Raw genomic sequence first — 11,771 nt, 5'->3', positions numbered from 1 at the left:
TCTGTGAGCTATATATTTTCAATTGATGTATTTTATTGTAAATTAAACTGTTAAAAAAGTTAAAATTATAAATTAAGATGTGCTGCCGCTGTACACATGACTCTTCACGACTTTTGTCATATATCCCAAATAGATCAGGGTTTCAAATATAAAATGTAAATCACAAATATGCTAAAAAGAAAATGTGGAGTTCCCTTAAAACGTCAGAATGTGGAAGGTCCTTGTCACAGCCACTTAAAATTAAGAATCTATAAGACACTGATAAGCTTGACTATAGCATTTGAGACGATTCCTGATCTCAAAGCTGTATAAAGAAGGCTGGAAGGAGAAGGATAATGGTGCTAACAGTAACATTCTCTTGCAGTTTGTAGCTCTTCATGATAACTATCTTTTTGCAATGTATTAATTGTATCACTTTCAGGGCCCAGAACATCAAGGCTGGAAATTAGTGTTTCTCTTCACTTTTCTGTGTCCCTCCTTTGTAAGTTGTTCCTCCCATGACTCACCTCCTTCTTTCGTACTATTGAACTGATTCCTCTTTGATTCCTGCAAAGCCACAGTCTATCCGTTAACTTCTTATTCTGGCCTCTCCCGTGTCCTCTTTACTATGTGGCCAATCTTCCTTTCCCTGTAAGCATATTTGTGTCCCGTCCATAAAACCCCTCTTTCCTGCAGCTACAAGGCTCCTCTTCTATGACAGCATTACCTGCCCTCTTTTCACTGTGACAGAACAGTGGGGATTTGTCACCGTCCTTTTCCCACCACCAGTTCATCTGTTCACTTTCAGCTTTCTGGCTGCGCCGTGGCTATTCTACGTGACCTATCCTGATGTGTTTCTTTAGCACTCTTGAGTTAGTCGACAAACAAAATTTATAGGAATCTTAAGAAAACCACCAAACATATTAGTTTAGTGTACAGAACTATTTAATGATTCCAGTGGAACAAGTTCAAGCTCTTCGTTGCCTGGCAATGATTCTGCATGGCCCGGACCTAGCCAACTTTGCTCATCATGCCCCAGCTGTACCCTGAGCCATACTCGACATTCTCCCTGCCTGGTCTCTCCACTGCACTCTTTTGTTTCATTGGTTATTTGCTTTGTTGTTTTGTTTTGTTTTGTTTTTCAAGGCAGGGGTTCACTGTGTAACCGTGTCTGTCCTGGACTCATTCTGTACACCAGGCTGGCCTCGAACTCACAGAGAACTGCCTACCTCTGCCTCCCTAGCTGCTGGGATTAAAGGTGTGCGCCTCCGCTGCCCAGCATCCACTGCACTTTCATTGTTAGTAGTTTCCACCATCTTCTCTAATCTGGATGTTTCTCACTTGCTGGGGGTAAGGGGAGGTGTTGTACTCATCATCTCCATGTGGTGGCACAGGATTGTCCCCAGAGTGCAGCTGGAGGCCTGTATTTTCCACACTGGTTTTAAGCATCCTGCTTATCACACACTAAATCCAAATCTACTTAGGACTCTCTCCACAGGCTATTCAGTCTATTGTTCCAGTCTGACTTTTCAAACATCAATGGCACACTATTTTAATTACTAAAGATGTGCCTTTTGTTGTAATATCTTGCAATGGTTATTTCTGTTTTCCTGACTAATGTCTCTCATAAAACGTCAAAACATCATACTGAGTTGAAGAAGGCCATTTGGCTTTTTTTTTTCAGAGGATATCAATACATTATTGGGATGTAAACTGAATTAACACAGATACTATTGAGATTTTACTTAATGATGTAAACTGTGTTTCCATTTAAGAACATGGCCATAACCTTCTGTTTATTCTAGTTGTCTGCCTTTGGATGTCGCTAAATACTTTGTTCATGCAAATGTTGTACCTTTTTAAACAAAAATGATTCCTATTATTTTAATTTTGTCGTTACTATTATGAATCATGGGTTCCTTGCAAATTTGGCTGTGCCCCGACGTCAGAACCTGTCAATATATTTTATGTGACACAGCAAAAGGGACATCCTTGCAGAGGTCCTTGTCTCATTGCCTATGTGGAGACAGAACTTCACGGTGGAAGTGGGTGTGGGAGGAAACTGTTCTTTCCATGGCACAGGAGGCAAAGATGGTGTGCTGGTGAGTTTTTACCAACTTAACAGCTATTGCCATCCAGAAAGAAAAAACATCAACTGAGGGAGCTCCTCTATCAGATTGGCCTGTAGGCCTGTCTGTGGGACACTTTCTTGGTTAACGACTGACGTGGGAGAGCCATCCTTCTGCAGGCAATGCCACTTCTGGGCTGGTGGTTCTGGGAGATATGGAAAAAGGTAACTGAATGTGAGCCCAGGAAACAAACCAGTAAGCAGTGTCCCTCCGTGGCCTCTGCTTCCGGTCCTGCCTCTTGAGTCCCTGTCCTGACTTCCCTTCATGACAAGATATAAAATGAACCTTTTCTCCCTCGGCTTGCTTTTGGTCCTGGTGTTTACCACGGTGATAGAAGCAAACTAGGACAGAGGGGAAGGCATCAGGGTCCCAAGATCATCCCCTTCACAGACACGCCTCCACTGGTGTAATTCTCTCCCCACCTCCTTAAGAGTCTACGCTCTCCCTATCATGCCACATCTGGTTGACCAATCCAAGGACACATGGGCCTTTAAGTGGCTTTATCCAAGCATAGCAGATGGGGTCATCTCTAGAAGCCAGGAAATGTGGAAAATCATCCTCTCTTGCTCCATGAGGAGTCAGAATCAAGTGACCTTTTTTTGTAAAATATTTTTAATGTTTTCCTCAGAAATAGCATGCACGCCTTTTAACATCACATCAAGTCCAACAGGTTCGTGTAACACACAAACACTGGGCAATAAGAATGCTACAAAAATAGACTTTGGGCAATCAAAAAGTAATCAGTGTCTTTCCTTAGAAATGCCCTGTTAGCAGGAAGGCTAGATGAAACACCATCCCAGCCACTGGATTTGTAAGGCCCTGTTTAAACATTTTAATCCATACTCGGCATGCCAGTGTCTTGAGGATGGGGAAGTGAGTTGGTCAGGTCAAAATCAAAATGAGATGCTGATTTCTACGTTCCCTCACAATTATCAGACATCATTAATAGTTTCCCTTTTCTAGAGAAGAAAGGAAAAGAAGGTCGGACTCATTCCAGGTCAAGTTGACTGTCAGCCAGAGAGGTCAGCAAGTATTTAAAGATCGTAACACACATACACCTGCTTAATGATGGATGCTGTTGAGAGTGTGACGGAGTTCCTTTTGAAGACCCAGTGTGAAGCTCTGGACCTAACGACAAGTGGTAGTTGGGATGGGTAATAACTTAGTAACCACGTAAATACATGTTTTTATGGGACACGTAACTCTTCCTGGGCAAGTAAAAAGGCAGATTAATGAGACGTCCCTGTGGGATTTGACATAAGCAGTAGAAAGGAAAGCACCCCACCTCCTGTGTCGCCACCTGGAAGGGAGGCTATATAAGCACTTCAAAGAGGAAAAGCCACAGGCTTGGCATTTAGGCTCAGTTGAGGGTGCTTCGGGGTGGTGACCACAGACCCTGAGACAGCGTGAAACTGGACACACACTATGGATACCACGGGCTCTCCAGTGACTATCTCTTCTTCAACCCCACCCCAAAACTGCTCTGCGAATACAAATTTGAGGGCCAGCTCTTCTAACAATAGCGGTTGTCATGACGGTCAGTCAACTGGCTGTGCGCCTCGAACTCCCCAGGGCCAGGGCTGCCAGCCCACCCCTTACCTCTATCGCACCCCTCACTATTTGATAAGAACCTACAGCTTCCATCCCTGTCTGGATGACTGCAGCTGGTGCGGCGAAGGCATCAACAGCCATGAAAAAGAGACGATGCAGGTTTTGAACGAACGCCTTGCGAACTACCTGGAAAAGGTGCGGATGCTGGAAGGAGAGAACGCAAAACTAGAGAGTGAAATCCAGGAGGAGTGCGTCAAGGCAGCCCCTGTCCTGTGTCCCGACTGCCTGTGCTACTACAGCACCATCGAGGAGCTACAGCAGAAGGTAAGAGCTCAGTCAAGTGCTGAATCAAACTACGAATCGATGGTCTCTAAACCATGGGTACCTGTTCAATTCTATTCTTTCTAGAACCTTCTATGTGCTGAATCAAACTACGAATCGATGGTCTCTAAACCATGGGTACCTGTTCAATTCTATTCTTTCTAGAACCTTCTATGTGCTGAATCAAACTACGAATCGATGGTCTCTAAACCATGGGTACCTGTTCAATTCTATTCTTTCTAGAACCTTCTATGCCGATATGTTTTTATTAAGTTAAACAAAAAAAGGAAAGAAAAGAAAAGAAATTCCTTGAGTGAAATTCATCTTGAGATAGCACACAAAGTTTTATGTTTCTTTTTACTTATTGAGAATGTGTTTTTGCCATTTTATAACCAAATAACTCGGGATTGAGACCTAATGAGGTGCTGCTACATCTTAAATAAAAATAAGAGGACAGGGTCTGACAAGCTAAATTTTTTTTTAATTTCTAAACAGTTTTAGCTCTTATCTGTGTTACAACTGTTTATATGTCTGTCTTAAATGTCTATGTTGCTATCTTCACAGCATTTAGATAGTGTGTCTCTACACCAAACCTTAGTTTCCTGTTCAGAGGTGTTCTGCTACATACCTGGGTTCTTAATTTTTTTTTTTTCCCCACAAGCATTTACCAAGCAACAAAAATATTCTAGCCACCATTGTAGACTCTAACAAAATATGCCTGGCATCAAGATTTGCATTCTATTATGTCATGGTAAATTGGGGAGATATTAGAAAACATATACTATATATATTTAGTAGAAAAATGTACCCAAAGGTTTTTCTGCTTTTTGCTAATCTCTTAGGAAAATAACAAAAAAAAAACTCAATTCTCCAATATTTCCCACGTTTCTTAAGCATCGCTCTGAAGAGTCAGGAAAATTCTAACTAGTCTTCTGCTAACTGGAACACATGGCCCTTTGGTTCTTAAAGTAGAGGATCCTGGTGTTTGTCTCATTTGTGTGTGCAATCTCTTAATTCTAGATCTTGTGCACCAAGGCTGAGAATTCCAGACTGGTCTCACAAATTGACAACACCAAACTGGCTGCAGATGACTTGAGAGCCAAGTAAGCTTGCCCAGCACTGTCACTGCGGGTAGAACTAACCCCAAGTCTGACTCCAATGTTCCCAGTGAGACTGTCCCCACATCCACTAAGCCTCCCACACTATAGCCCACCAGCGCTGACCCAGAAAAGACTCAGTATGCTTAAGAACCCTACTATGCACACAGCACCTGCTGTGATGACATGTGCACCCACAGTGAGATAGATAGGGCCAATACTGTGTAACCTTGCTCCAGGCAAGAAAACCTTGGTATAAAGGTACGCAAAAGTGTGTACATAATATACAAACAGAGTCAAAATGCAGACCCAAGCTTCCTGAATCCAAACCCAATGTTTTCTTACACTGTGTTGCCTTTAGCAATGAAAGGAAAATAAAGGCCCTCACCTCAAAAGACAGCAAGGTGGTATCACTCTGGCAAACTAACTTAGGCATAACAACTAAGTCATGGTCTGGATCAAATGATTTCACTGCTACAAAGAAGAAAATCTTCCACAGAAACATGCTCAGGGAGAGGCTCAGAGGAGATTGAAGCAGGAAGTTCTGCCAAGCTTGCCTTTTACAACTACATTTGAATGCCTTTTCCTCCTTTCTGGCTTTTAAAGCTATGAGGCTGAGTTATCCCTACGCCAGCTGGTGGAAGCCGACACCCACGGCCTGAAGCAGATCCTGGATGCGCTGACTCTGAGCAAGGCTGACCTGGAAGCGCGAGCCCAGTCTCTGACAGAGGAACTTCTGTGCCTCAAAAAGAACCATGAGGAGGTGAGAAAGAGGCCAAGAGTCAGTACAGGTTGAACCTCTAAAGTCAGCATAGGTTTCTTTGAGTTGTACATAGCAAAGTATATCCCCACTAGACACTTCTCCATTTGTCAGCTGCCACCCATACTGCTGGGTTACCATATTACATCTAATGCAATGTGGGTAGGATATTCTCCATCGTTCTGATTTCCTCATCATCACTGTTTTTTGTAGACATCCTTGAACAAACTTCTGCCACATCCTAATGGGAAAAGCCAATTCTGGCACAAACTCATATGAGCACCAGAGTGAAGGTGGGCTTGCCATAAAAAATCCACCTTCATGATACTTCCTCCACTTTTTATCCACACAAATGATGCTAAATTTTCTGGAACTTATTGTTAGTTAATTTCTTCTTCTTCTTCTTCTTCTTCTTCTTCTTCTTCTTCTTCTTCTTCTTCTTCTTCTTCTTCACTTCTCTTCTTCAGCACCTTCTTTTCTTCTTCTTCTTCTTCTTCACTTCTCTTCTTCAGCATCTTCTTTTCTTCTTCTTCTTCTTCACTTCTCTTCTTCAGCATCTTCTTTTCTTCTTCTTCTTCTTCTTCTCTTCTCTTCTTCAGCATCTTCTTTTCTTCTTCTTCTTCTTCTTCTTCTTTTTCTTCTTCTTCTTCTTCTTCTTCTTCTTCTTCTTTTTCTTCTTCTTCTTCTTCTTCTGCACATGTTCGAGCATAGTCATGCCCAAAGTCACCTTCAATCACTACAGAGTGTATCAATACCACCTATAAGTCATGTATCCCTTTGTTGAGGATTATATTCCAGATCCAATTCAACCAAATTATTTCTGTTAGATCAAAACGAGGACGTGGTAGAGAATGGCCACCTCTTCACTAAATAACTTCACACTCCTCTTCCTTCCATAGGAAATCAACTCCTTACAGTGCCAACTTGGGGATAAAATCAACATTGAAGTAATGGCTGCTCCTTCTGTTGACCTAAATCAAATTCTACAAGAAATGAGATGTCGGTACGAGTCCATCATGGAGACAAACCGTAAAGATGTAGAACAATGGTTCAACACACAGGTAGGGAAAGCAAACAAGTAAAAAAAAAAAAAAAAAACAGTAAGCTACATATTTCTAGGAGCCCTTGTGTGTCATGGTTCCTTGCAAAATACCTGGAATCTCTGTGTTTCAGATGGAGGAACTGAATCAACAAGCAGTAAGCAGCTCTCAACAGCAGCAGTGCTGCCAGAAGGACATCATTGAACTGAGACGTACTCTGAGTGCCCTCGAGGTTGAACTACAGGCCCAGCACCGAATGGTACCCAGGAGGCTGACCAAGCCTTACTTTACACTGGTGGCAACAGTCCCTGATGTCTGAGTGTTACACTGTTCCCCCAGACTGTGTCTCTGTTGGGTAAAGGGTCTGTGGCTAGAAAAGAGCTTCATGGTCAAGTAAGTCTTGGAAATGTTGGATTCCACAAAGGTTAGCCTTTCTGCAAGCTAGCCTACAAATTGGCACACGCCATGGATCTCCAAGGAGGTGTGCAGTACTCGGCATTCCAAAACTTATTTGATTATGGATGCTCTCCCCAGCTCCCCCCCCCCTGCCCTCCCCCCACCCCCCACCCCCTGCCAGAGTATGTCACAGTGATCATGAGCCATGTAAAACACTTTTAGAAATGCCAGGAGAACATTTTGGTTTAATGCAAAGCATCATTGTAAACTATCCTACTGGGGTTATGAAACAAAGTTCTGAAAGGGGTGAAGTAAAACCGTTAGCTAACTTTACTAGGGAGGTTCTGAAAACCAGGGTGATTTTTCCCAAGCCAGACCCACACTAAGAGCCGTCACACTTAGTTCACAGATGGAGGCACTGAAATCTCAAAGCTATGAGTAACCTCTCCAAAGTCACCGAAGAAATGTGTCAGGGTGGGATCCCAAAGTCAGGAACACGTCTGCTTCCTAAGACTGAGTCTCGGAAATAAGATGGCACTCAAACATCCTGCTAGGAAGGGCACTGGGAAAACCTTGCCCCTCATTTCATCACCTGCTGGCCATGTGATGTTGGGCACCTCATTAAGCTTCATTTTTCTCATCTATAAAAGCCGAGGTAGCTGTGTGAATAACTGGGGTTATTAAAACCTAAAATCCCAGCATGGTCTGTAGGCTTACAAAATGATAGGACAGGAAAAAACCTGACACATTCACGTTTCAACACTCATGTTTTACTTCTAAAGGAATCGACCCACTGAGGGAAATGCCTCCAGTAAAACATTGCTCACTTCCTTTCAAAGGCTCTAACAAACACAAGTTGAACGAGGTGTCCTGGTGTGATTCTAATGCCTGAGCCTTCAGTGAAGTGAGGTTGATTTTTTTTCTCTCTCTCCCATGAGCCAGAGGGTAAGAGATTAAGTGGCAAAAAAATCCTAGAGGGCATAAAGGTAAGCAAAATTATCGTTTTTTTGTTTTGGATTTATTTGGTTAGAAGGTAGTAAAAGTCTTGGAGAGTCAACAATTGCTTTTAAACCATCTTAATGGCTTTAACAACGACCTTAAGGGAATTTTGAAAGAGTCATCATCAGAATCTGTTTCCCTCCCCTTTTATAGAGAGATTCCCAGGAGTGCATCCTGGCTGAGACAGAGGCGCACTACACAACCCTGCTGGCCCAGATCCAGAGTCTGATCCATAATCTGGAGGCTCAGTTGGCGGATATCCGGGGTGCCCTGGAAAGACAGAGCCAGGACTATGACGTTCTGCTGGACATCAAGACCCGGCTGGAATGTGAGATTGCCACCTACCGCAGCCTTTTGGAGAGCCTGGACAGCAGGTATGTAAAGTTAAAACAGCATGCATGAGAAAGAAGTATACGCACGGACACACAGACACACACAGTGGTAGGGGGGCATCAGAGAACAAAGCGTTGATCTTCTTGTCAGTGATGGGAAAATCTGAGTGGAGATTATCAAATATTCTCTAAAGACCTACAATTGTAACCTAGTCCCAGTCTGAGATTTTGTTAGCAGGTGGAACTAAGTTGGTTTGAAAAGCAACATGCCAAATTAAGCAACTGTCCCAAAGTAATCAGTCGCCTTCATTCACTGCATCCTCTTTACCGGCAATGTGCACACAGCACATGTGCAGTAATAATAGACACTCCTCCTTTAAAGAACTACAGTATACCAAAGGCCACCAGTTACTCAATAAAAATTTAAAAATGAAAAATAAAATAAAAATCATGTATTGTAAAAAAGAACATTGACTACAAAATACAGGCTACTCCAATGAAGAAGAAGAAGAAGAAGAAGAAGAAGAAGAAGAAGAAGAAGAAGAAGAAGAAGAAGAAGAAGAAGAAGAAGAAGAAGAAGCAGGAAGAAGAAGAAGAAGAAGAAGAAGAAGAAGAAGAAGAAGAAGAAGAAGAAGAAGAAGAAAAGGAAGGAAGGAAGGAAGGAAGGAAGGAAGGAAGGAAGGAAGGAAGGAAGAAACTTATATAGCCAACCAAAGGGCACTTTGACACTTCCTGGTGATGTGCTAAAGGCTCCTAAAGTGGGGTTCAGACCACCTCTAATTGTATGACAAACTCCACACACACAAGAAAATGATCTAGTTCATCTTCATTGTCCAGATAGGACACCCCTCCCCCTTGCTACATGGCCTTGTTGGTGTATGAGTTTAGTCCCCATCACGTCCATTCTGCTCATGCAGAACTAAAGGCCAGGAGAGCCTGTTGGTTCAGCCAGTGTCTCCCAGTAGCAAACCAGAGAGCTGGGCCCCGGCCCTGCCTTTGACTGCTGCTGCAGTGTGGTTCCCATGGAGCTAGGGCAGAAATTTAACCTAGGTAATACTCCTCAAGCTAGGAGTATTATCTTCCAAGGGATCTGCTCTCGTTCTGGTTCTCCTACTAACCACAGCACAAAATGAATGAATAGGCAGTTAGCAGTGCTTATTTTGAGTGACAGGTATTGAAAGCTTAGCCACTCCCATCTTCTCCATTAATGGTCATTGCCCTTTCTCACTTACAGCTAAAATTATGTTGCTGTCGTCGTTGTTTTCATTGTTGTTGTTGTCCCTGTTGCTGTTGCTGTTGCTTTGTTGTTTCTACTTAGACTTCCCTGTAATCCACGTGCCACCAAATGGGAGCCATCCTGCCAGGCCAGAGCTATGAAGCGTTTTGCCCCAGTTTACACATCTTCATCACTCCCTGGGATCCACAAGTCCTGTCGTGCCTCTGGACCTCCATCCCGGATACTGGTTAAGATATGCACCATCACCAAGGAGATCAAGGATGGGAAGGTCATTTCTTCTTATGAGCACGTGCAGCCTTGCTACATCATCAGACCTGCCAAAGTCTAGCATCCCAAGGTGATGAGACTGACCCACATTCATGAAAGAGAGGCCAGTGCATGCTCCAGCCAGAAAGGTTTAAGAAACCCCCAGTCCCTTAAGGTACCTAGTTTCTTACTACTACAGCGGATCCCCGTCTCTTATTCTTCTCCTTCCCTAAGTCACTGCTACTAACATGACAATAAGTCACATATCTCTGGAAGGACATTTTGTGCTGTCACAGGGATGGGAACTGACTAGCGAGTGCCGACATTGCTTGTAGAGCCAGATGACGGACAGGCAGGGTTTTTCTTTTGTTTGCTCAAGCCTTATTTATCTCCATGCCTCCGTAGAGCCAGTCAGACAAGTTCTGGGATTGGTTTTGGCAATTGGCACGTGAAGGTAAAAAGCCACAGCCTTGCCTTCTAAATTCCTTCTTTGGATATAGAATGAAGCCAACACGGGGAACAGAATAAATAAGGAAGACCCGGATGTCTAGATTCCAGGAGTGAAGCCATGACAAGCCTGGATGCTGCTGACCTTTGCTACCTCAAGCACTTGTTCATCTGTACTATTACATTTTTCCCTCCACCAAAACACAACTGTGAGGGCTTTCTGTGATCTATATTCTTCCTCCACCGTGATTTTCATGTTTTATTTTCAGGCTTGGTCTTACTACATTTCCAGGGCTGACCCTGAACTCACTCTGTATCCCAGCTTGGGACTTAAACTTGTGATCCCCCTGCCTCAGCCTTCAGAGTATTTGGGACCATAGGTCTACGCCATCACAATACGGCAGATATCCACAGTCTCTGAAACTTTGGGGACCACACGGCTCTTCTCCAAATATTTCCTTTTAAGAATCAGGGTTGTGGGATGAAGCTCGGATTCTGTCCTTTGGAGACATTTGAAGCCATCGCCTGGGTCCTTTCATTAAATGTTGGCTATTTCTCTTTCTATCCCTTAGGGTATGAGAGTTTGATCTGCTTGTTTGACAAGGGGCGATAGAGCTGGATTTCTCAAGACATAAGACTCGATGGGTAACAATGACAAAATAGCTTAGATCGCAGCTTCACTCTCTCCATCAGAGAGAGCTGGAATTAGAATCCCCAAACATTCCAAAAGAGCATCAATAATTTCCGCTAGCAAACAAGAAGCCACTCCAAACGCCAGCAACCACCATTCCACACCAGCCAGTATCACATCCTCTAGAGCAGGCCCACAGAACAGGGAGGGCATTCTTTGAAAAAAAAAATTATTGGACCTTTTCAGAGGTGTTAGTTTAAAAACAAATCTGAATGAAACACAAGTTGTAGAGTCCAAAGGCCTGACGTTCTAAACTTGTCCATTCCCTACCATGACCCTGCACGCGCACGCACACACACACACACACACACACACACACACGCACGCGCACACACACACACACACACACACACGCACAGAGAGAGAGAGAGAGAGAGCCTTCCTCAAAAGGCTCCACTCTTGTGGTGACTGAGAATCACTCCTACTGCACAGGGCTGTTGTGCAGAGCACATGGAACCCACTCTGTACCTGTCATTGTGTACGCTTTGCAATTAGCTCCAGCCTAGAGCTTTTTATCTATTATCATCACTTCACTTTAAAATTCTT

General features: G+C 43.5%; 1 protein-coding gene across 1 annotated transcript; it reads left to right on the top strand.

Moving 5' to 3' along the window:
* Positions 1 to 3,062: 3,062 nt before the first annotated feature.
* On the top strand, positions 3,063 to 11,268 carry Krt39 (keratin 39). Its single transcript, XM_051158534.1, has 7 exons — positions 3,063 to 3,983; positions 5,001 to 5,083; positions 5,684 to 5,840; positions 6,737 to 6,898; positions 7,011 to 7,136; positions 8,426 to 8,646; positions 9,923 to 11,268. The coding sequence occupies exons 1-7, from the start codon at positions 3,534 to 3,536 to the stop codon at positions 10,167 to 10,169; spliced, it is 1,446 nt and encodes a 481-aa protein (XP_051014491.1). The 5' UTR covers positions 3,063 to 3,533; the 3' UTR covers positions 10,170 to 11,268.
* The last annotated feature ends 503 nt before the right edge of the window (positions 11,269 to 11,771 follow it).

This window comes from Acomys russatus, chromosome 16 (genome assembly GCF_903995435.1).
Source record: "Acomys russatus chromosome 16, mAcoRus1.1, whole genome shotgun sequence".
NCBI classification, from domain to species: domain Eukaryota; kingdom Metazoa; phylum Chordata; class Mammalia; order Rodentia; family Muridae; genus Acomys; species Acomys russatus.
This window is presented reverse-complemented; position numbering and strand designations above follow the sequence as displayed.

What these genes read in the sequence shown, in the direction of transcription:
- Krt39 (XM_051158534.1), top strand. Translation starts at nt 3,534, where the DNA reads ATGGATACCACGGGCTCTCCAGTGACTATCTCTTCTTCAACCCCACCC. An exon ending in TCAAAAAGAACCATGAGGAG is followed by an intron (nt 5,841 to 6,736) that starts GTGAGAAAGAGG and finishes TTCCTTCCATAG; the next exon opens with GAAATCAACTCCTTACAGTG. An exon ending in TTGGAGAGCCTGGACAGCAG is followed by an intron (nt 8,647 to 9,922) that starts GTATGTAAAGTT and finishes GTTTCTACTTAG; the next exon opens with ACTTCCCTGTAATCCACGTG.